The sequence below is a fragment of the Xyrauchen texanus genome, chromosome 13, assembly GCF_025860055.1.
Source record: "Xyrauchen texanus isolate HMW12.3.18 chromosome 13, RBS_HiC_50CHRs, whole genome shotgun sequence".
Lineage (NCBI taxonomy): Eukaryota > Metazoa > Chordata > Actinopteri > Cypriniformes > Catostomidae > Xyrauchen > Xyrauchen texanus.
The window spans coordinates 39,942,345-39,969,195 of NC_068288.1; the positions used below are offsets into that span (position 1 = coordinate 39,942,345).

The 26,851-nt window shown below is 36.5% G+C and overlaps 1 protein-coding gene across 1 annotated transcript; it reads right to left on the reverse strand.

The window, feature by feature from the left end:
* Nucleotides 1–7: 7 nt before the first annotated feature.
* On the reverse strand, nucleotides 8–26,778 carry LOC127653902 (solute carrier family 2, facilitated glucose transporter member 1-like). Its single transcript, XM_052140749.1, has 10 exons — nucleotides 26,446–26,778; nucleotides 11,140–11,235; nucleotides 7,447–7,607; nucleotides 6,683–6,923; nucleotides 6,303–6,465; nucleotides 6,008–6,195; nucleotides 4,135–4,239; nucleotides 3,662–3,763; nucleotides 3,316–3,519; nucleotides 8–2,899 (listed from the first exon to the last, which is right to left on the reverse strand). Exons 1-10 carry the CDS (start codon nucleotides 26,458–26,460, stop codon nucleotides 2,702–2,704), a joined length of 1,473 nt encoding a protein of 490 aa, XP_051996709.1. The 5' UTR covers nucleotides 26,461–26,778; the 3' UTR covers nucleotides 8–2,701.
* Nucleotides 26,779–26,851: the final 73 nt, after the last annotated feature.

The following is a 26,851-nucleotide window of genomic DNA, read 5'->3' on the forward strand; positions in this document are numbered from 1 at the left end:
ACTAATACACAAATACAGTATTATTTTTCTAGCAATTTTATTTCAAGAAACAGTAGTAAAACTGAAAGCATAAAAACTAAATAAATTAGGTAATCTTATAAATACAGTATGTTAAACACAAAAGTTGGTAAGATGTTGACATTGTCTTACAGTATTGGCTACCGTAATAGTGCATCAAAGAAAGGGAAGTGCTGTATAAACTACATTATAAAAACAGGAAGATGTTACATGTGCATCTCAAATAAGCACACTGTTAAACTACATGTATGATACATAAAAGTCAGCAATTCTATTTTACATTCATTCACTATTTACACTTACTGCTGCAACTCAATTACCAAACTCTCCATAGGCTAACGGTGAGTGTGTTTGCTTCTTTGATTTCATAACACACATGAGTTATTTCAGTGAATATCATTGTGCATGAGTATGTTCATTTTGAGTACAGTTGTCATATGCAATTGATCTACAAAAGGCATGACCATTTCACATGAGCCCATGTCTTTCTAATGTGTACAAAACTTTTCAAACAAACACAAGACATGCTCCCATATGGAGTGCTGTGATGGGAAATATTTACATAGGATGAGGGTGTTAAAACAAGAGAATTTTATTAAATAAAATTAAATTTTTCTGTCAAATTAGCCAAATACCACAAGCAAACAGAACCTAACTTGCATGAATTTGATATGCCAAAAAATTATAAATACTTATGGGTGAATTATTAGGGGTAACCAGAAGGATTTGCTAAAAAAATAAAAAATGCTTGAAACTTGAACTTAAACCTTGCAATTATATAAGAAAAGTCTGAAAAACAAAGATAAACATAATTATTTCAAATAAGAAAAAAACTGTTTTTAGGGGTGGACATTAAGGCTTAAAACATTGGCTTTCCATACAATAGCATAAAAAATATACACTTCAAACTGCAACTCTATAAGAAAAGTATGAAAACCTAAAAAATAGCCTGGCATATTCTATGGTGTATAAAACTACGATGTATAAAAACAGGAACCAACTCTAAACTGTTCAACAGTTTAACAGCAGTTTACAGTTTAAAGTACAGTTTAACAGCATGGGAGTCTCGGTGGATTTTGGTCGCTTTACTTTTGAAAGTGTTTCCCAACCACACAATTCTTCACTCAGCGAGTGATTCATCCGCCAACTGTGCAAAAGGCATGTTTTCAAACTACAAACTGAACTGAACTGGCTAAATAATTGCAGTAAGGCTGGCCTGAAACGTAATGAGTAAGAGATACGAGAGTTATTGAAGTGAGTCTGGGAGTATATGCTGCGTTTTATGACTGAAACTTGAACCAGTACTGACGCTAATACTTTCAGTGAACTTATTAAAGGGTAAATGTGACATTTCTCTAAGTAACGTAATCAAACTTACAACCAGATTTGTCAAAATGATGTTCTGGATTAAATGCAATTTACTGCCACAGTTGCTGTCGATTCTATCAGAAAACATTTTTGACTCGTGCCACAGTTTAAAACAGCAAACATAATATGCACTGACAGAAATCTAGCTGGAACACTTCATTGTAAGCGCGAAACTGTCACCGCATTTTTCTCTGCCACTGATCATATAAATAGAGCTTAAGTTGTTTTTAACCCTGAATATTTAGTAAAGAAATGATTTGTTTGTCACCAAACAGATCATTGTGGAGTAATTCTAAGGATTTGTATTTGTGGAGACAGCAACTGAATTTGTTACAAAATATAAATACATTTAAAAGTTGTGATTTATCAGATAAAAAATATATGTTTTCAAAAACAGATTACATTTATAGGAAGAAATGACCCTGTAATGTGTTAAATATATATATTTTTAAAAATGCTATCCATGCAGAAGAGTTTAAAATAAAACATACATATGTTGTATTGCTTAGCTGGTGACATCATACAGGCTAAATTCAGGTATATTGAGCCCAGTTGACCTGAAGTTGATCTAGATATGCATGCATTGAATTGATGACCAATGCCAAGATAATGATGTCCAACTTGTCATCATCTGATTTATGATGGTTGACGACAGTGAGATAAAGTTACCTTGAAATACAGTATTGAATTGTCAGTTGCCATTCACAACAGCAGTCCTGTTAGGCCTTGAGAGACACTGTAGATTTACAACATCAATGTTGGGTATGGCCAGGTTACATCTCAGTCGTCTTTAAAGGGTCAGGTCATCTAAAACGATTCAAATTCTGTCATAATTTCCTCACCCTCATTTTGTTCCATATAGGATACATTTGGAAGAATGTTGATGCTGCTATTTCTCATCCAATGAAAGTGAATGGTGATTTATTCTGCCTAACATCTCTGTTTGTGTTTCATGAGGGTAAGTAAATGATCTCCGAATTTTTTATTTTTAAGTGAACTATCCCTTTAACTCTTCCGTAGAAGAGCAGAAGTAACAGTTAAGAAAGGTTTTTAAAATAACACATTTCAAATGCAAATATGGCACCTCAAACATTAAATTATCATCTTCCTGATAAAAGGAATATGATAAATACTCTTGCTCCCTGCCTTTCAAGCCCCATTTCCCGCATTCAGCATTGTTTATGAAGCCACAAGGGTTGAAAAGAGGTGAGTGCAGCCGTGAGAGGGGGAAAATATTTGACAGCTCAGTGAGCCCCTCTCCTCAGTAGTTACGTGCTGAATTGTGAACAGGAGGAGGCGGAGTCAAAGAAGAACTTTAAAGTTGAGAGTCTGCGCCCAGACTGTTGAGCTCTTCGGCTGTGTGTTTCTCTGCACCTGACGCTGCCTGGCGAAAACCAGCAGAGATTTCGTCGAACGTCCGACCCTTGGTCTCTGGAACTTTGAAGTAGGTGAAAACGAAGAAGCAAAGTAACAGCACAGTGAAGATGACAAACACATACGGCCCACAGAGCTCCTGTTATAGCAGCAAAAGTAAAAAAAAAAGATAAAGCTGTTGTGAATAACAGAAATGTTAAAGGAATACTTAAAAGACTTTTAAAGGCATGAAAATGCTGGCATTGTTAACTCACCCTCATGTAGTAACAAACCTGTATGACTTTGTTTTTCCATGGAACACAAAAGGAGTCTCAATCACAATTCACTTTTATGGCAACTTTTTCTATATCGTTAGTGACCCAATGTCTCTTTTTGTGTTCCAAGGAAGAAAAAAAAGTAATACGGTTTGGGACAACATGAGCAGATGACAGACAGAATTGTTTTTGGTTTGTATGAACAATTTCTATTAGCCAACCACACAATATTCCTGATCTGATCAATCAAAACGTGCTCTTAAGTGGCCATTATTATAAATAATTCCTACTGGTCTCTTACCTCCACATACTGGAAGCACATGCCCACAATGAAGTTGGCTGTCCAGTTGGAGAATCCAGCAACAGCAAAAGCTGAGGGTCTCGGGCCCTGACTGAACAATTCAGCCACGATGAACCATGGGATGGGGCCCGGTCCGATCTCAAAGAATGCCACAAATGCAAAGATGGCCACAATGCTCATGTAGGACATCCACTTCATCTGTTCCTGTGAGACGGACGGGTGACAGAGCAGTCAAATCAATTGTATTTTAAAACTTGATCACAGTGATGACTAAAAGATCAAGACTACGAAATAAAAGTAAAATCCTCTAAAACCTAGACTAAGTTGTTTAGCCATCAGTTCATACCAGCAGGGCGAGAGCGATGGTCATCAATACAGCTGATCCAGCCATTCCTAGCAGTCCCAAAAGGTGCAGAGACCTGCGGCCGGCTCTCTCGACCACAAACAGCTACAAAAAATAACAACACATTTTAAGTATATCTTTATAAATATACAGTGTACTTTGGGATCAGCCAGGCCAATTAATCGGCTGATATTTGGCCATTCTGAAATGATCGCATTGGCCAAATTAACAGCAGTGTTAGCACCCCCTTGAGTCAGTTTCAAAAAACCAAAAGCCTTCTGAATGGATAATGCACATTGTCTGTTTTTAAAATATATCTGATCTGAAATATTTATACATTATTTTGGTATAATTATATTATGTATTCGGGTTTCTAAATATCGCCGCCATTAGCCATTGAAAAACTCCTATCTGTCAACCACTAATACAACTTTTTAAAAGCAATTGTTGTCTATTCATATTTATCTGATACTCACCGACACTACAGTGAAAGCGGTGTTGACGACTCCTGCTCCGATAGTAGCATAGACCGGCTGCTCCACTCCTGCTCTCTCAAAGATCCTCGTAGAGTAGTAGAACACCTGTGCAACAACATGAGAGGAAATTAGAGGCTTAGTCTGTGTGCCTAAGGAAAAGTTTATTGCTCAGATCTCAGGAGACTTGAGTCAGGTGCTTCCCCTTAAATGCTTTGAGAAATATATTACAAATAGTGAAAAAATTATATCTCTATATTTTCAGCCTACTGACGATATTCGATATCTCGATAATTATGCATTTGCTCTAAAATGGCTCTAAATTTTGTTTTGTTTTTTATCAGAGGAACCGTAATTTCATCCAAAAATCCAAGTATATTCAATATTTTAAAGACATTCAATTAAAATATAATCATTAGTTTTTCATTAAAGGGCACCTATTATGACCCTTTTCACAAGATGTTATTTAAATCTTTGGTGTCCCCAGAATGTGTCTGTGAAGTTTCAGCTCAAAATACCCTACAGAAAATTTAGTATACCATGTTGAAAATGGCAATTTTTGGGTGGGAATAAAAACTAGCTGTTTTTGTGTGTGTGTCTTTAAATGCAAACGAGCTGGTGCTCCCCGCCCCATATCCAGAATAGGGCGGAGTTTTGACATCTCTGCTTCGGATAACAAGACATCATAAGCAATATGACTGACAGCTAAAATAGTGGTGTTCAGCCTTATATGTTTGAACCGGAGTAAGACACTGATGAGGGAGAGACTTCATGAGAAGTAACAACTTTGAGAATGGACCAGGAAATTTCCAATTGGTTATTTGATAAATGTATTTATTTGTTGTAGAGTTTTTTCAGCAGTTTTGCAACGATGGATGAGCAACACACACGCACAAATACTGTTACAATGTTCGCTATGCAGTATAATGAAACAACCCACACAAACAAACATGTCCATCTGTGTCTGTCAACAGTCATGGGCAGGGCCTGTACAAAGTGATGTCACTTTGTACAGAATCTGCGACCGGCTTGTTCTGGGACAGTGTTTAGGATAAAAAAAAGGACTGGGTAGATTTTTATCATTATAGGGTGGTTGCGTACAAACACTGCCAACACACATTTATGTTCAAACACCATGTAAAAGTGAATTAAGCATATTAGGTCCCCTTTATATAAACACAAGGGATCATTTTCATTGATATACACTTTATATTTAAATTTAATATACAATGATACATAGTAGCTTAATAAAAAGCATTATTTACTTGCAAATCTTTTTACTAATACATTTTTGTGACTGAACAAATTGTGCAAATCTATTTTTTACTTATTGAAATCCCAGTTGAGCATAATACGAAATTATTACTGTAGGACACATCAGATTTATTATTATAATATAATGCTGACTTAACATTATAATCCTGATTATTAGATTTGTGTTATACAAAAGTAATATTTCTCTGTCCTGTTTACTTCACCTGGGGCTTTTATTTTGACACCGAAATTACTGTTGTATTTACTTCAACATTACCTGAAACACTGTAATCTCCTTTTCTGTAATACGATGCCACATTTGTAGATTTGCATAATATCTTGTAGTAGTTACTAATGTTTGGAATTGTGCAAATGCTTGAACCTGCATTTCTTTGATTTCACAATCCACGTGAACTGATCTAAGAGTGCTCCCATGAGCATGAACACAGATCAGCACATCACCGGTTTGTTGAGATTCATCTGAAACTCTATTATGGTATGTATTTCAGGAGAAGCATGAGATGTCTCCATTTAATCTTATTGCAGTCTAGTAGAAACATCTAAGGTGGTAAAGAGATCTCATTTGGGATGTTTATTTCTCTATGTGTCTATGAGCACTCACTGCATTGATTCCAGACAGCTGCTGGGACAGTTGGAGCATGATGGCAATAAGGATGGGCTGTCTGTAGAGTGGAGAGCGGAACAGTTCAGGGATGGTCACTTTTTTCTCCCTCATCATCTGTCTGCTCTCCTCTTTCATCTCCTGCATGTCTGCACTTACATCTGTCATTCCACGCAGCTTCTTTAGCACTAAACAAACATCAAAATAGTCATTTACCTAGAAGTAGGCTCTCCACTGTTCCTCTGTTGGATATATTGGAAAATGTCGGTCCTGTGGATAATCAGGCTGTGCTCACCTGTTTTGGCTTTGTTTTCTTCGTTGCGGATGATGAGGAGGAATCGAGGGCTCTCAGGGCAAATGGGCAGTAAACAGCACTGCACCAGGGCTGGGATGAAGGTAAAGCCCAGGAGGAATGGCCACAGGGTGGCGTTACCCATGATAACATCCATGCCAAAAATCTACACCACACAAACAGAATTAACATACAGTAATTAGGAACCTCATACTAAACATAACAAAAATATGGAGAAACTGATATAGCAAAAAATTAAATGTGTTAATTCTGAAAATTCAGAGGTCTAATGGAGTTTTTAGTTGTTTCAAGTGTCACCTTTAAGTCTTGTTTGAACAAGAGCTGTTTGAGGAGTTCATTAAAATGTCCAAAGCAAAGTATACCTGTGCCATGAGGATGCCAATAACAATGCCCAGCTGATGAAGGGTGCCCAGGGCTCCTCTGAGGGCTGTGGGAGCCACCTCACCCACGTACATGGGCACAAAGCCAGTGGACAGACCAGAGTAAAGGCCCACCACGAACCGACCAATAATCAACATCTCCCAAGATGCGGCCATCTTAGAGAAACCCATCAGAGCTGCAGCAATGAAAGCTAGGATATTAGCCATGAGCATAGAGTTTCTCCTAAAATGAGAGAAAGAGGGAATGAGAACGACAGGACTAGTTAGAACTATAACCAAACATCTAAACCATTCTATAACCATCAGTAACCAAAATAGAATGGTTCACTCGGAAAGTTAAGTTGTTAAATGATCACTATGTAAGTGAATATTATAAATTATGTTATAATAAAAATGAAAATTCAGTCATTGTTTATTCACCTTCATGTTGTTCGTAACCCATACGACTTCCTTCATTGGAACACAAAAGGAGATGTTAGGCAGAACAATAGCCTTACTCACCATTCGCGTTCATTGCATCTTTTTTCCACAAAGTGCAAGTGAATGGTGACTGACACTGAATATTCTGCTCATCTCCTTTAGTGTTCTGCCAAATGAAAGAAATTAATGTGTGTTTGGAACAATATGAGGGTGAAAAATTGACAGAATTTTCATTTTTGGGTGAACTATGACTTGAATATTATAGATTAATGTTTATAAGCTTTTAATGTTGAAACAATATCAGTGGTCATGTTATCTGAGTTTACCTTCCATAGCGGTTGACAAACAGCCCGACAGAGAAAGAGCCAATGATGCCGCCCACAGAGAAGATGGCCACCGACAGAGACCACAGGGTGGTCATGGTTGTTTTATGGATGGGCTCGTCATATCGTTTATACCATGTCTCATTGTAGAATGCCTCAATGACCTAAAACAAACATATACAGTCATTAATTATTACATACATATGCATCAATACAGTCCAACTAACACTAAAAACACAAATTGTTCTCTATGTTTTAAATCTAAGAAAGCAGTTCAGCATGTTTCAATTATATTATTACATTATTTTATATTATTACATGTCACTTAAACATCAATACTATCTACAGTATTTGCTCCTTAGGCTGCAGGTTCATGCTGTAATGAACACATTTGTCCTGCAGATGGTGCACTGATGTGCTCTGAATTAGGTAACAAGGTAATATGATGGAATGAAGTTGACTGAGGGAGTCAGGTTTCTACAGTATCTCTGCACTACGTGATATGCCAGTGTTGATAAACACAGACTGTCCTTAGCAAACCCTTACGAAGCTAGCTGACACCTCAGGTATGCCGAAAGCCCTTCAGTGCATCAGCATCACCTAAATATCAGGCATGGTGTTGGAGGCTCGACCACACTTATCCAAACCTGTTACACAATGCTGTGATGTTTTTATAGAAACACCACTAGACACATGTTGCAGTATAGAGTGATAATAAAAAGTACCTCAACAATTGTTACTTAGAACAGGGGTTTTCAAACTGGTGTCTGGGGACCCCAGGGGGCAAAAGGGGGAACTAGTGGGTCCGCAAAAATATTCAGAGAAAAAAAAGGGGGTAAAAAATGTTGACATTATTGCGGTTTCATTCTGAAAAAATCTGATTAATCACAATTGTTGTATTATATTGACAGTTATAGTAAGAAATAAAAACAGAACTAAAACTAAATTGGCATATAATTGAATATATTATGAAAATAAATATTATTAGTAAGAAATTACAAAGAGTTGTAATTCACTATTCTCTGTAAATCTGCTTTTAAAAAAAAAAAATATTGTATTGTTTTATATGGCACTTTCCACAATAAATATAAATATTTTAAATAAAATATTGAATTTAAATATTTAAATTTTTTAATGAAATTTTGTCCTTTTCTGGTTACAAATGTAACATTACTCCAGCATAAATACCAGATAATATTTGAACAATATCTTTTTGGCTTTATTATTGGCCAATTATTTCGTTTTGCAATCAAGAAGTCTTTATAATATCATGTTTACTTCTTATCTCACACACGGGGTCCCTCGCAAGGGGATCATTATATTTGGGGTCCTTGGCATCAAAAAGTTTGAAAACTTCTAGGTTAGAGTGTGCTTTCTTTTTTTGCTTTGCATTAACTTTTATAATGAGCCTATTAAATATGCAAATAATCTGATGTAAAGACGTAATCTTTACACAAATGTAAATCATTTTAGTAACTCTAACATTCTGATAGTTATTACAATTTTTAACATTAATTCGCTTTTTATCTCGACCATTTAAATATCTGACTTTGTCACTGAGCCTGTTTACATGCACATCAATAAAATGATTACTCCCAAAAATCTGCTAATTTAACAAATTAGACAAAGCAAGAAAACTGCATTTATATGAGATTTGAAATAATCACACCATTCTCTGCTTTTGACATCAAAACGTGAAGAGGTATGGGCACAACACGTGCGATCATTGGACAAGCCAGTGAGAATGCAGGTTAAGGTGTTTACAACATGCAACGCGAAATTGGGGTAATGGGCAAAAATATGACATTTATGACGCTCACTGCATTTTAGTGTAGATTTTTAACAAGGATTACTTATTTATCTATTTTGTGATTTTCAATGTGTTATTATCCGATTTAATTCTGCCTCAAGTAATTTGATACTAAACACCCACTCAGAGATACTAAACTGACAACATCATAGTGTATTTTGCAATTTGTGAGCCACAATCTCTTCTCTTTGTAGCAAGGTGCAGCTAAAATCCACCTGGTCACAATCATATCGTCAATTCATAAAGTAGTTTCAGGCTAGATTAAGTCTTATAAAAAAACAGTATGACTTTAGTCATTTGTGTGTGTGTATCTCAGTTAGGGATGTTTGTGGACAAGGAGCCCTTGAGGGTGCACTAATCTTATCGAAATGAGTATTTATAGAGAAGGCCTGTGTCAAGCCCACATGCCATGTTACAGCAGTTTTGGCCCTCTTTCACATGATAAAACTACTGTTACAAATATTAGCAACACAAGGATGCAACACAAACAAAACATTCTCTAACTGAAGCCAGTAATACCTGCATAGACTTGGTGGCAGCTCAGTGGTTAAAAATGTAAGTTAGTAATCAGAAGGTTATGCTAGTTTTAACCCTTCATAAACATTGTAACTTTTTTTTTATTTTTAAAATTGTTGGGGATGAGTAGTGAATTAAGTTACGTTTAGAGTTTTTGAAAACTCCCTATCACTAAATATGGGCAATAAAATTAGTGATGCTTACATTAAGAAGTACCTCTAATAAATAACTTAAGCCTGATTAAAGGTAAAAGCTTCCACATAAATTGCTATCTTTTTGTTTTGTATTAGTGAGAATGATTCTGCTCAGGGTCTCAAAGTAGGAAGAGGATTGCAAGTAAAAGTGAGGGTACAGAATCTATACACTCGTTCCAGTGTCTAAATGTCAGAAAAGCTTCATTCATACAAGCAAAGACTGGCCCCATGTCCAACAAACTTTCCCCCCATCTTGCGCTCTCTACATATCTGAACAAGCCGCAATATGAGTAAAATGACCTACACCATGTGCCAGAACAGAATGAATTTATTTATATTTAATAAGGTCACAACTACATCTGACAGGCGGCTAATTACTTGTCATTTAGCAGATGCTTTTTGTCCAAATTGACTTATAATATGTAGATGAAAATGGAGCATTCTAGGGTTCAGTGCCTTGTTCATGGGAACTATAGAAACAAAGTGGAATTATTATATAATTATTGGTAAGTGTTAAGTCCTCCTGCACTGTCATTTCTTTTTTCTTAATCAGTATTTGTGTCTTATTTTCCAGTAGATATATCTAAACATCCTTTAAATGGAATACAATTACTTGAATAAGATAATAAGACTTGTTTTCAGAGAATATTCCTTTAAGTCGATTTTTCTAATACCACTTGCAAACAGTTTTCTTCTTAGGCATAAATCTAACAAAAGTTAATGCTTTATGCTTTAAAACAAGTAAAAAATAACTGATGGGGTTAGAAAAATACACTTTTTTTTTCACAAAATATTCACGAAAAATACGTTTTGCATGTAACTTCTTTTAACCCTGTAATTGCTATTTTTGTGTATGTCCACTGACAGACAGGGATTTAAAAACAGCTGCAGCCATACATTAATGTGAATGACTGAGGGGGTGGTGTTCTGATGATGTCAAAGTGCAAGGACACATCTGGGACTTTGAGGTAAACGGTAAAACGGTTGTCTCTCAGACTGAAATGCTATGTACCAGCATTGTTCAGAAATTATGAAGAGATTTTTTAAAGCTTCTTAAGGAATGTTAAGTGTATTTTTGATACACTTAACATTCAAGATAACATTGGTACATACCTATGAGTGACAGTGTTTTGAGTGGCCGAGTTTAAAGTATTTGTGTGTGTGCTCTGTGCTCACCTTTTGTGGGGCATTGATGACACCTGTGTTGTAGCCGAACTGGAGAGAGCCAATCACAGCCGTCCCCACGGCCAAAATCAATGGCAAGGTCAGTTGCTGTTGAGGGAGAAATAAAAGAGAATTCGATAAGTAATTTTTTTTATTTACAATGGAATGTTTTGAAAGTCCTTTGCCTTTCTCTCTCTCTCTCTCTCTCTCTCTCTCTCTCTCTCTCTCTCATTGTCTAATAAGTACTTTTTCACCCTCGGACAAAAGCAATGATCTGACCTGTTTGTATTAAACAGAATTTTTTCTCAAAGGTGTCCTGTTGTTCGACATTCTGATAATGGTTGTTGTTGAGTAAGTTCTAACTTTGTCCTTCCTCAAAAATGAAAGACAGAACATCTACATTTTAGGCATACTCCTTATTTTCCAACAATGTGTGGAAATTGACAAAACATCTTGACTTAAACTCACTTCAGCCAGGAGCTCCACAGCTCAATATTATCAAAGTACCCCCGCCAACAGCTAGGCTATGGCAATGATGACCGCAAGCTTCAAACAACTAACAAAAAGAACATCCTTTTGGATACTAACCAGCAGCCTTGGCAAATAAGGCTTCATAAGGATAAAAAATTAATATATTCCTGTTACATCTACAGTATTCCACATTTCCAGAATTCCATTGTTCACATACAGTTATTACCATCACCCCCTTCTTGGTGGAACATTAAAGATTAACATTGCGTAAAATTACAAGCATTTCCTCCACTGACTTGCACGAATAACCTCACGTTTTCTTTCCGCATTTCTCAGGTTTAAGCAATATAATTCAATACCTCTCAGGGAAGCGCTTGAAGAAAAATTGTATTTCCTCATTCTAAAACAAAATTAAAATGAAAAAATATTTGCTGCCAGACTGTCTGTTCTGAAAAATTACTGGACAAAATGTGATGCAATCTGTCTGCAATTCACAAAGGCTTGAAGGTTAAAGGGAACTGAAAGCTCATTCAGTTAAACTATTGTGTGGTAATATTGTAGATGCCTAATATATCAGTGACTATATTAGTATTGGTAATAAAAAAAAAATATATATAAAGGGAGTAAAGGGGCTATACACAGATGCGCCACAGGAGCATCGTCAGATCTTTTGTCTTCAGATCATTCTGTGTGTGTTGTGCTTCTTGACTGTCAGAACTTTCTACTTTCCTCTGTTAGGAGTTAGAATTGTTAGGCAGTATGCAGAAACCCTTCTCTTTTCTTTAAAAAAAAAAAAAAAGAAGAAGAAGAAGAAGAAAAGAAAGACTGATAAACAAAGCAAGCAGTGTGTGTTCCCATGTTTACACTCTATGGCTGAGAGGGACACACACCAGTTTTGTTTTGCGTGTTTGGGGGAAGAGCATGCTGCTCTTGCGTTGGGGTGGGACAGGTGCTAGCATTGCGATCTGTTCTCAGTCAGTAGAAAAAGGCTACAGAATTAAATTCGATCGCTGTCCTCCGCGTTTCAACGGCGTGGTCTCCACTACCGTGAAACCGGAACAAGCATGTCTAATGTGGAAAGAACTGCAAAATCTCTTGGTCAAAGGGAACAAAGAACATGTTCCCCTTCCAGAGAAAGAGTCAGGTTACTACAGCAGATACTTCCTGGTTCCCAAGAAGGGTGGGGGGTTGCATCCGACCTCCGGATGCAACCCCCCAGGAATTAGACCTCCGAGGCTTGAATCGCTCAGTCAGGTCGTTCAAGTTCAAGATGCTAACTGTCTAGATGGTCGTACTCAAATCCAACATCACAATTGGTTGGTCATGATCGATCTCATGGACGCATATTTTCATATAGAAATTCTGCCACAACACAGGAAGTTCCTGAGGTTCGCTTTCAGGTGCGAAGCATTCCAATATACGGTTCTTCCATTCGGCCTAGCCCTATCACCAAGCAAAATTGCACCCTCACCCTGACTACCTGCCTACAGTTCCTTTCTCGACCAAACATCCGGTCGCTCTCGTAGCATTCTGCTCCCCGCCGTTTATAACGCCGGAGCAGGGAAGACTTCACAGACTGTGTCCAATCCGTGCCCTTCAGACTTATGTCCACCGCACTAGACAGTGGTGTAAGTCAGGGCAACTATTTGTTTGTCATGGGGGTCATAACAAAGGGGCGTCCGCCACCAAGCACACCATGTAACATTGGTTGAGGGATGCTATTGCTTTTTGATAGGGAACGTCTTGGGTTACTTAACTGTAACCCCTGTTCCCTGATAAAAGTGGAACGCGATGCTGTGAACTCCATTGACAGGATCAGTATGAGTGCATCATCCGGGCACTCCTTAAAATGTGAGCTCTCGTAACAAATGCAGAGCGGCTCAACATGCGTGATTAATTCGGGCTTCCATCAATAGAATTTGCGCATGCGACCCATTGGAATTTTACATGAGAATTTGTTATTTTAAAATACCATGGAGAAGTTCAACCATGTGAAACATCTTGACAATGCCGACATGCTGAACAGCACTAATGAGGGAAAGAGAAGCACCTACTCAGCTCCACCATCCAGTTATAAGACTTTACACATCTACACATCAACACCCTTACTACCATTTAACACATTTTAAATTACAACTGAGGAAGTTGTAGCCAAGAATACCACCGATAGCACGGATAGTTGGAAAAAAGTTATGGATATGTAAGTATTTTGAATTGGACTAAACTGAAGAATTAGCTGTCATTACATGAGTGATGATCACTTTTATATTATTTTTCTGTATAATTTTTTTCATCATCTGAATTACCTTATTTTGTTGTGGATGTCCCAATGTGTACACAGAATGCTGAATAAATTAATCAAATTATATTTTGCTTGCTTTTAAGGGTACATTTAAAAAAATAAAAGTAAAATACGCACATAATATCGGAATATTGATCGCCGGCCCCAAAATCGAATTGTATTGCGGCAGACTTTGAAGTATCGGCATATATGGGATCGCAGGCCAAGAGAATCGATTCAAGATCATATTGAGATGAATGTCCGATTTACAGTACACCCCTATTTTCTACTATACCATTTTTTTTTAAATAAATAAAGAGTTATCTACTTTTACATTGAAGTCTTAATTATAGATATAATGGCTATCAACTATATTTGTATTTAACATTTAACACCCAGGTTTGGTTGATATTTGAGTGGATTTGTCTCTTAAACTGAAACAAGCTTTTCCTGGGGACTGCAACAACTGAACTTAAAAATGTGAACTCAAATCTGTGGGAGAATTTAAGAACAAATTTCTAGTAGTTTAATGAGATTAAATCTGTGGGAGAATTTAAAAACAAATTTCTAGTAGTTTAACGACATTGAGAGCCTAAAAAGCAAGTTTGCATAAACCCGCCCTTTGAGGGCAACAGATAGCACTGTCATTGTCCAGCATCCTGTTATTTCAGGAATCACTGAACTAGATTAATCCCACAAAGAGGTTTGGGGTAGACATTTTCTTCCACATGCCGTGAAGCTACCCATCCACACCAGGGTGGCCAATTTAAAACCTGTTTGCCAAAGCCACATTGGAAAATAGCTGAACCTTAGCAGGGCAAATTGGTGTTTAGTTCTTTGTTCAAAGAAGCACTTGACTTTGTCAACATAATTCAAGTTTTTGACAGCTTCACAAATATGAAAGTTTGATGAAGAACTTAAGCTGAGATAATGCCATTGCGACATCTTGTGAATACATAATCACACAGAGAGCCTCAAGCACACCATTAAATAAATGTACTCTATTTAACTCTACTTTAACTTAAAGGTGCAGTATGAAATTTCTGCACTATTAGTGTAAACAGAATTGCTAAAATAATGAGTGGTGCTTGCTTTCCAGAGCAAAGCTCACACAATGAAGCTAGTTTGTTGCCAGGGGGTTGCCAAAGTGTTCTTGAATTATTTGTTTTGTGTTGCTCTGCAGTTGCTAGGGTGTTCTGGGTAGTTGCTAGGGGGTTACTTATATGACTTATATGATATTCTGGTCCCAGATACTGTATGCATTACTTATTAAAAATAAGTCTATGAGATTGTTTAGTCTGTTTTTTCATATGATCATGTCTGATTGCTTAGAAAAGAAATAGCTAGAGCTGTCAAGTAAATAATTGTGATTATGATGGTTAATTGGCTCTTTTAGGGCTTTCACAATCAATTGTCATTTAAATTGTAATATGTGTGCTTCGCACCTTCAGAAGTTATTTTTACATATTTAACTTCAAATATATTAATTAAATAATAAAATAGAGATATGTGACTTCCTTATGAAACTTATGAATGGAAATAATAAATATTAAATATCAAAATATAAAATACTTAAAATGACTCTCTCTTTTTTGGTCAACTTTATTTTGTCAATTATACATTTACACTTGTTTTTAGAACTTATATATATATTTTTATTTTTTTTGTATTCTTTTTTTATTAAATATATTTTATATGTTATATTATATGAAGGGCACCGGTGTAAAACCTGTGCCAAGTCAAATATGCAGATCACGGATGGTCCGCTGTGGCGACCCATAACAGGAGCAGCTGAAAGAAGATTTTATATTATGAAATAGTAAAAGATTTCTGTCCTAATTTCTTCACATTTACACATTATCCAGGTTGACATTCTTGTTGCAGCTCAGCGATGCTCGGAGATCAGCTGTATCACAATCAAACATGCCATTGATGGTATTATATATTTGCTTAAAATCCCTTATTTGGTTATTAAAATGTTATTGGAATTTAAAGTGCACAATAATCACAGTTATCTCAAATAATCGCGGTTAGATCAAATAACCGCAATCAGATGGTTATTTGATAATCGCAACAGGCCTAGCAATACCACGGTCACGATTCACTGTTGTCTGCCCCGTGTTTTGCCTCTGTCATCTGTTCCCCATGGACTACACTTCCCATAATTCCCTGCTCTCATCACTGCCAGCTGTCTTTCAGCCCTTCGTGGATGTTTTACCTGTTTATGTTCTTGTTTCCCATCGTGGATGTTTTCTTTGTTCCTGTGTTTACCAGTCATTTGTTTTTGTTAATTTGCATAAAAATCCTTCACTGCACCTAGATCCAGCTTTATTGACTTCTTCCCTGCATTACACACGCTTCTTTTCAATAAGCAGCAAAAGCAGCCAGAGCAATAGCCACAATGTTTACACTTTTTGGGGCAAAATCAAGCTACAAATGGCTTACTTGTTTCTGCACATTAGGCTGGTATAGAAGAAATTATTTGAACATAAAACAAAATACAAACTTCAAAGAAAATGGTTGTTGATCCACTCTTGAATTAAAGAAACTTCAATGGCATGTAGTTCATATTTTAGCTAGTATTTAGGATGCTGTCTGTCTCCTTATGATTGTAAACAGATCCTCTCCAGTCTGATAATTTTTAAGTGATTTCATTCTTTCTTTATAAACAGACAGTGGTGAGAAAGAGACCAGTATAAGAAAAGAGATGGTCATTGAATGCGTGTACTCCTTTCATTTCTACACACACGTACACTCTTCTGCCCAAGACGCAAGAGCTAAAAAAGGGGCGGGAAGTGGACACACCCTCTGTACATTCAAAGAGAATACAAACACTGTACAAACAGTTCACCAAGTTCACGACTCGGCTGTTTAACAAGCCCTGGAACAGGATGATGCACATCCACACACCAAGCCAATGAGAGGTCAAGTGAAAATGTTCTTTAAATATTAATTCCATAGTTTACAAATTAAAAATCTTCAGACAACTGATACTTTGGTATGCATGAATGTTTTCGATTATTTTGATAACCCATACATAAGAAAAGGCAATAAACAGTAGCCTTGGCCAACCCAACTTCCTAGAGTAGTTAACTACATCCTTCCTACTGTTGAAACATTAACAGAATTTAAAACAGAGCCGAGGAGAGGAACTGTATCACTTTAAGAAAGATGAAAGCTTTGAAAACTTTCTAAATATGGAAGTTTTGCTGTCTTACTTGAGGGGAGAGCATATGTTTGGCTATGAAACATTCCTCTGTCAGATATATTACCAAGCAGACATGTCTAGTTGCTGTACATACAGACTTTCACTGCAGACTTGTTCACAACGCACAATAACACACTGCAACTACATTCATACACAATGGCGTAGATTTGGTTTGAACATTGAGGGTGACCAAATGTGGGTATAATAATATAATCAGTTCAAATGAATGCACTGATAAATAAAGTATATTCAGTGTAGGGAGTTTTTGACTGTTAAATTACCGTGTGAGAAAAAAAAAATCAAGGTTAACCAGTATTACAATTATTTAAAAAAAATGTATTATGCAATAGCACTGATGACATCATTTAACAATTGTCTAAACGTCTAAGTGGACATATTTCTTGGGGATATGTGGACGCTAAGGGATGCCCTATAATAAGAAAACTGATAAATACACACACACACCATGAAAGATCTTATTAAAACCATTTACCTGACAAGTGTTTATTTAATAAGTTAAAACACATTTTATCAATTAAGTAAACAAAAAGATACAACGTAAAGTGGTGTACTGTTTCTTTCTAGAACTTCACACATACAGTAGTTTATATCTGCAATACTTGGAAATAGACATGCAGAAAATAATGGACATGGACGCTTTCAGAAGTGCATTACAGATGCTCCACAATGATGTTTATATGGCCTACTGGTTTAGTAATGTGACGGACTTGAAATGGCTTACTGACATTATGAAAAATATAGGACTGAACATGGGACTGATGTGATGCAAACTGCTCAAGCTAGGGCTGGGCGATATGACGATATATTGTGGCAACAATATAAAGTGTCAATCGATAGAGATTTTGCTATCTTTATATATATTATGTAAAAATATCCATATGACTTTCAGTGGGCAGGACTGGTTAAAGTTATTGATGGGTTAGAGCGATGAAGAAACATAAATGAATGAGAAAATGCAAAGAGGAATGCTCTTTATATTAAAAAGAGTTATTAAGAGCACAATAAGCTGCGAAAGATAACTCAATTCGGTACTTGCACCAATCGGGTGTACAGTCAAATACACACACAAGTGTTTTGTATTTTGGCAAGTATTCACTAAAACACTATCGGTTATGTATTAAGTGAACGTAAGTATAATGCCAGTATACTGTGCATTAGGTCTTAAAGTGTAAATGCAGCCTAATACTGTACCTGCTGCTGTATGTGTCGTTAACAACAAAAGAAAAAGAGAAAAATCACTCACTGACTGAATAACTTTTGTAGTTTTAACAAGGATCAATGTATATTTAATGAATACTGTGAAGACTATGAAGTGTTTTATTTATTTTGATTATTCATTTTCTGAATGCTTACTTGAAGTTTGAAACACTTCCAGAACAGTTTTATATTTTATTTTTAAAAAATGTTTTGGGGGGTTCCTCCTCTTTTACCCCAATTTAGCATGCCCAATTCCCATTGCGCTCTAGGACCTTGTGGTGGCGTAGTGACTCACCTCCAACCAGGTAGCGGGGGGAGAATCTCAGTTGCCTCAGCGTCTGAGACAGTCAATCCACGCATCTTATCACATGGCTTGTTGAGCGCATTAATGTGGAGACATAGTGCGTGTGAAGGCTTCGCGCTATTCTCCACGGCATCCACGCACAACTCGCCACACCACCCACTGAGAGCAAGGACCACATTATATCGACCACGAGGAGGTTAACCCAACGTGACTCTATCCACCCTAGCAACTGGTCCAATTGGTTGCTTAGGAAGCCTGGCTGGAGTCACTCAGCACGCCCTGGATTCAAACTTGCGACTCCAGGTGTGATAGTCAGCGTCTTTATTTGCGGAGCAACCCAGGCCCCACTTCCATCACTGTTTACATCTGTTACATCCCAGGACGTATCTATCTTTTTTTCCTTATTACATCTGTGGATGTAGAAGTTGAATGTATACTGATTACAAATTGTATGTTTTCTGTTGTCTTCCTTGTTTTTTCTTGTGTTCTCTCTCTCTCTGTCATCATTAATTTACATCAACTGCCAATGATTAAGGTCGAGTGCTGAGCTGCTCTGATTGGTGGAATAAATGGTGAACATGTGGATAAAGCTGAGGTGGAAAGTCAGCTATGAGAGGCTCTTTCCTCCTGCCCCAGCATGTGTAGCCTTGTGTTTAGCGCTGTTGATCATTTGAACTTAAAGTTGCATTTTATGTTAAACAGTTACCTGACTTTAAACATTGTAATTATAAAATCCATTGTTGGGTGTGCGCTTATTTCCACCCATTGACATCTACGGAAGCGGTAGAGAGGTGGGCGCCATTTGTTGTTAAACCTGTTTTCTACTGTTTTGGGCTAGATAGGGAGTGAGACTATACTTATGTTGTTAATTTTCTATTTATTTATTTGTAAGGGTAAGTAGTGTGTGCGTCCCATCAGCTAGACTCCTTTTGTTTATTATTTTGGCCTGGCGTTGCTGTGGTAGTTTAGTTTTCAGATGCACTTCCACCACCCGATGTTGTTGCAAAGGTTCTTATTTATTAACTCCAGAGAAAATTATGAATAAACATAGATTGAAATTAAACTCAAAACAATATAAAACAAAATCCATTTATACATTTTTTTTCTCCAAAAGAATAACGTCAAATAAAGTGGTAGCATAGAGACTATGAGTGGGTAGGCTACCCCCCTAGGCTTACAGAAATGGTTTACCCCTATAGTGCTCAGCAGCCAATGGGAACTTACAACACTCATCGGTTCAAACTGGACAAGTGGCCAAATGGCTCAGAAATATGTGAAATTGACGTCTGAAATCACGCGTTGTTAACGTGTTGTTTGCGTGTTATCAATGTGTTGTTTGCGCATTGATTTCAGTGTGTGCTGGGAATAGGATATTGGACAGGCTATATTTTATAGTTCATAGTGACATTACGACACATATTTATAGTGTATTATAGATATTCACTTTCTCAGAATATGCGACAGTCACATCTTAAACAGTCCCACCCTTTAGCTGATATCACACATTGACAGATGACTTAGAGACAGACAAACCTTTGTGCTCTCTCAGTTCACATATTTTGACATGTTTTTTCATTGTGTTTCTGCATATAAGGATAGGGGTGAAGATTAGTTCATAGACTTTTAATGCTTTTTAGTATAATAACTATTTGCAATTGACTCTAAAAATGTGCTATATAATATGATGACGTTTGGTACAATGATAACAGCTGAATATGGACAGACATTTTTAGATTTTCATGAGCATTTCATGACTGTAAACATCTGTGTTTGCTGGTTACTAGAGCCTCTGTGTTTGCAATTGTGCTCCAGCTCAGTTGATGCAACCAAATTAGCATGCAAATAAACCTTGCTATTCACTGCTGAGCTCAGAGGGTTTTTCTTATTATTATGAGCTCTTCAGAGTTACGTAACAAATTTGAGCCGATCTCCACACTGCTTAAGAAATCTAAAGCCTGAGATTTTAGACTCCACCTGATGCCAAGTGTGTGTATTTGTGTGCATGTGATGTACACTGTAAAAAGTGAAAATGTGCTGTTGTTACCTTTAGATGTTATTTTTACCTGATCTGACCTTTAAAAATTACTTTTGTTGTATAATTTAATGTATTACATTTGAGTCAATCGTAACAAATACTATTTTGGCTTGAATCAAACTGTTAATTTGGACTTTACAGCATAAAGATAATTTTTTATGTTACCTGGTACAACATTTCGAGTGTGGACTCTAAATACACATCATAAACTAGGTGCACTTAAACTAAAAATTACCACCTTAACAACAGCGACACTTTTGTAAGTACTCTAACGTTATTGCCTTGTTAACTCCAATAAAAACCAATTGTGTGAAGATCTGTTTCTTTACTAAAACAACTGTGCAACTGTAGCGCTTACTGTATGCATGCATGTTTGCTTCTGTCTCTCAGCAGTTAATGAAGGAAACAAAGTTTAAGAATGACTCTGAATAGTGTAACGAAGGAACTCCTGTTCTTAGAAGGCACAGAGACAAGGTCATGGCACTTTATTTCCTCAGAAGTGCATTTATAGCTAGTGATAACATGGAATATTTGCTTCCTATTGCCAATTCGAAGAAAATTAAACAAATACTTCCACAGAAAATGAATATTGTGAATTAGAATAGATATAGTTACTTGTCTCGAAAAGATGCTTTAAAAATTCTCCTTTGGTGTTCCAAGGAAAAAAAGCAGGGTGAGTACATAATGAAAATAAGTAATTTTGTCTTTACTAATCATTTATAAAAAATATAAAGCTGTGGTTGTTCTTTGTACTCCAGTTCATAAGAAACAGGCTTTAATAGTTGTACTCACACACCCTTCACGTTGTACAGTTCATAATACAATTCTAGCTATTAAAGTATTACTTATAAAAACAAAATTTGTATCAGTTTATCTCAAGCTGGGCTAATCATTCTATGTGCTTATCAATCAATTCATCTGTGCATTCCTTTATTTATTCAAAGATTAACTCATTTAAATTTGTGATAAACTGTAAAAAAAAAAAACTGTGGTAACGTGTGGTAACAAAATACATTTCATTTTATTTTATTTTTTTATTTCAAATATGACTAAAGCAACCTGACTATATTGAGTTACACGAATAAAAGTAATTTGAAAGGTCATGTCAGGTAGAAAAATCTCCTTATGGTAACACCCAGACTTTCAGCCAATTCAGGGAGCCCCAATATAAAAAAGCTTGATTTTCTAAGCAACACTTAACACATAAATATTTTCATTAAGAACATTAATTAACATCATTAAATTATATAAGGCTTAAAATCATTAGCAGATAATCAGTTTTGTTCAACCAGATTTAAACAGAAATGCAATTTTAAAAATGTTTAATAAATCATGGACTCCTCTTTTTGAACACTATTGATATAAAAAATATCAATGCATATTGCATTTATTTTAAAGAAAAGCCTTTTCAAACACTTTCATGTTAATGTCATGAACTACACCTGTGGTTCCTCTACTAGGACGATCCATGTAAACTTTTGTTAAATATGCAATAAATGTAAAACAAATTAAAAGAAGAAGAAAGAAAAGTGTTCAAATAATTTAGGGGACATTGTATTCTGAATTTATGCCAGGAACACAAGGGAGAGAAGCTGCTGAAATCAACTGTCTGGAGAATAGTCAAGTAGAAGAGCTTACTCTGCAACATAGACAAAGATGTCTTTTTACCTCTCTGTCTCTCTCTCTCTTGGTCTCCCTCTCACAGGGTGATGCCATGACTGGCACAGCTTCTTTCTCTACCAGCAACTTTTTGCTAGTTTCTATTAGTTTCGTTAAGTCTGAGAGTCGGCACACTAATACTATATAATAATAATATAACAATAATATTTAATAATATAATGTGTAACCAGACCATATTTGAATTGAAATGTTTACTTTGAACTTATTACACACTAAAACGTATTTCTATTTTTTTTGTTTGTATGTTTTGTTTTGTTTAAGCACTAATCATTTACGTACTAACTTTACGTCTGTCCCTACAATACTACCCTTCACTGAAAAAACACAAACCGACTAGGATTTAACATCCCAGTATTACAAACAAATTATGTAATCTACAGTAAATGACCTCAGCTAAAGCCCTGCCCTCCCTTTCAAACATTTGGCATTAACAATTGCAGCACTGCATTCATTTGCCCTTGAATTTTCAAGGAAATGTTTTACTGCCGAGGCACTTTAGATTCTATCATTCCATAATCCTGTTCTGCTTAGAAATCCATTATTAGTACTCATTAGGCTGAACTGACAGTAAGAGGGAAGTAGATACTCAGGACACAGTCATCCATGGCTGAAAATGAAGAAGGCCTGTCTTCAGAAAGCAAAACTGAATTAAGCCTACTGACAAATTTGCTTTAAAAGCAGGTTTCATATTAATCAAAAGCTCAGAATGACAGTTTCCTCGCAATTTGGGTTTTGCGCTCAAAGCTTGTTAGTTCTACTTGATAAAGTACAGGTCAACTGTACACCTGCCCCCATTTACATGATTTTGCAGATGATCAGTCATTTCTGCAGGGTCTAAGCCATGTTTTCAATCTTTACCCCTGTTTCGCGACAAGGTGGGTGGAGAGAAAGAGAGAGAAACAATGCTGTCCTCCCCCACAAACATTGAGCTGGTGACATAACTTAACAGGTGACTGACAGGTGTGGTACTGCTGCCTACCAACACAATACACAGATGACATGTATTTTAGATATTCTTTTCTATTCACAGTATACCTCAATCTACTTCAACAACCAGCTTGGAATTATCCAAATAGGTTCGTTCAATGGTCAGGCATAACATCTAAACCCCTCCCACTTATTCACACGCCATCTTTTTAACACAAGTTCTTTTCTTCCACAAGCTTGTTTGGTATGAAAAGCTGATGCATGAGGGTCGTCTTAAGACCAAACAACACATGTGCACGCTTCTTTGTTATTAGTCAGGCACACAACCGTGTGTCTTGAGTGGACAGCTCTGACAGAGTAGGAGCAAAACACTAGGCAGTGTGCTGGTGGGAACAGGTCAAGAACATGACCTTTGTGGCAGGGCCACATCGAGCGTTCCCTAGCTAGAAGCCAGCTGCAGCACTCTTCTCCCTTAGCTCCATTGTTCCCAGCACGTCCAACAGATACTAGAATAAATATAGCATCACCACAATGCACAGCTGGATTTAATGTTTCAGCAACCTTTTTTAATTTTAGTTGCTTAACTAAAATAAAGAAGAATGCATTCCACTTTATTGTAAAGCCGCTGAATTTCTCTTAAGCAATAATTTTCAGCTTTAAACCTCAAACTGTTTTTCCTTTTACTGCCCATTAAAGAGTGGGAGGAAAAAACAGGATGGTGTAAAGCCCCTGAGTTTAGAGAATCAGAAAGACATTTGATCTAGTGAGGGTGATCACACATCAGAGGTTAGGGTAGCCATGTTTAACAGCCTACTAGTCACGTATGTGTCTCTTGCTCAGTGTGAGTCATTGGTTTGGATGTTGCTCACAATAAACGTAGGTTAACAGATGGAGCTTTTCCGTTTGAGTGATACTGATGAATTTAGATTTTATCAAAAAGATGCCACCTATATATATACTATAAACACAATATCTAATTATATATTTAATTGTATATCTACATATTTAATGTTATATAATATTTTAAATGATATATATATATATATATATATATATATATATATATATATATATATATATATATATATATATATTATAGTGGTGGACAGATATATCGCCAAGGCCGATAAATCGGCCGATATTCGGAAATGTTTAATTGTCGGCATCGGCTGATACATTTTCCCGTTAGGCCGAATTTGTTTCTTAAATGCGTGGAGAATCGCCTGCTTGCATGTGAAGCGACTGAGACATGTAATCGACCAGTCATGGTTCATTTTGTTGTTACGTGCCATTGGGTTGGCAATAATACAATAATAGCAAAAAACCGATGTGCAACACAGTGTCATTTAAATGGTCCGCATATCAGAGCCGCAGCAGACGTGTTTGATCTCATAATGTTAAAGTGCTCACCTGTTTCATTCTCCCTCTCTCTCCTCAACAATTCCAAAATTTAACTGTTTTGTCTAATGTTAAAAAGGCAAATATCAATAAAACTAATATCATATACCGTCTGCTAATACGCACATACCTCGTTTATACAGATGTAATAAACCAACCTCACACAACTTCAGCAGATCCAGCGTCCTTTGGAACGCTAATAAATCGTCTTCTGAAGCATGTATTCTAACAGTCTCTCCTCAACAGTTCCCTGTAGCTTTTCTAATGATAAAATGCAAATATCAATAAAACTTCTCTTCTATACCATCTGCAAATATGCAGGTATCTCATTTAAAAAGATGTAAATCATAAACCTCGTGAAAATTCAGCATTTTCTTCCCATCGAGCGCTCATCTATTATCTTTCTCTGAAGTGCATTTTCCATCAGCAAGAATAAAAAAAACTTCAGGATCAGGATCAAAAGTTCCTCTGATTCACAAATCATGACGGTCAGTCCGTGAACAATCCAAGCAGGCGATCCCGGCCATTTAAATTGTCAGGAGATTGCTGCTCGTGCTAGATACGCACAAGCACGTGAGTGCAATTCCAAAGTAAAAGCGCTTCATGTGCGCTACAAGTAAATATATTATATACTATGCACCGTATGTGCAATTACTTTGATTCAGTATTTGTTTAGAAAATGTGATTGCTAACGTGGACATGCCATCAATGGTTGCTGGACACAACCTGTGTCCTGTTATTTCCTTCTTCCTAATTTATTAACAATTTCTTCATGTGATAATAAATGACTCAAATTTGATAACTAAATAGAAATCAGAAGAAACTGCTATATACCATTTAAAATACAATATTAAATTTTAGATTATTTTTTACAAAGTTCAAAGTTTAGTGTGAAATTGTATAAATATACTGCTAAATAAGACTTTATTAATTTTTGTGCAATTTCATGTTTATGTTATTTACTATATTAAATTGTTTGATATATTGGCCACCCTGCTCTCTGGATTTTGGTATTGGCCATTAAAAAACCCATATCTGTCGATCACTAATATATTATATTTAAATGTGACATGCTTGTAATATATTATTGTTATAATTGACTATAAGCAATAACGGTTATGATAAATAAAAAGCTGTAAAAAGAAAAGAAAACTGGCCATAGACAGTTTTAGGACCTTGTGGTATAACGGTAAGTAGGCACGTACACCACGATTCTGTGGATGCGCCTCAAAAACTAGTGAGCTGCCTACCTTGTTAGCATTTTGGGCGTTATAGGCTCATTGATGCTCAAAAATGGATATTGAGCTCGCAATGCTACCTACCTGAACAGCATTAGCCTACATAGATAGCACCAAGGCAGTCACTAGGTTTTGAGAAACAGTCAGAAAACGCGCATCCGGACAACCAGCGATACCCAAATATGATGTCTAGGTAGGCGGCTCCGCTAGGTTATGAGGCTAACGAGTTCCCGGACTTGGCTCACGAAAACCACCAACACCAGACCGTCGTTAGGGAACTGTAACAGTGTGCTCATCACATCTCAGCTCAACATGTGACCACTCTCAACATGTGGTATGAGTTTATTTTGGTAAATTGTTACAAAACTAGTTTTGGAGCTCGAGATGAGAACGGAGTACTGATCAATACTGAGAAAACCAATTATATAGACATATACGTCACCAAAATCTACAAATAAAAGTATATTTTTCCAGGTAATGTTTTGTTAAGCTGTATCTTCCTCCTTGTTTTGCTATTATTGCATTTTAAATGAAAAAAAAGAGTTTTTATTTAGTTACCTTTTCTCCCTCCATCGTGTCTTGTCAAATTTTTCGATGACGTCTCGACGCGCGTTACCTCAACTGAAACGTCGTCTGGTGTCCTCGGTTTTCCTCAGAATTACACTTGTCAATAAAATTCACAATAAATAAGTGAATAAATAAATACAACTTCTCCAAGTTGGATGTAGTCGTGTAAATGCCTTCAGATGTATCTCATGAGCTCTTAATTCTAAACTTCCTAACGAAACTTTTCCTTTTAAATTAGTTTGCTACTTCTTGTCGTTCTTATCTGGTCTATTTCTATAGAATCGGTGTTATCAGTTCAAGCCGGTGAGTCTGGAATGCTGTCTGTCCGGGGTCGACGAGTTAATATGTATGACGCAATAGCGTCGGGAGTGAATGTGGGTTGGACTGACATTTGCTC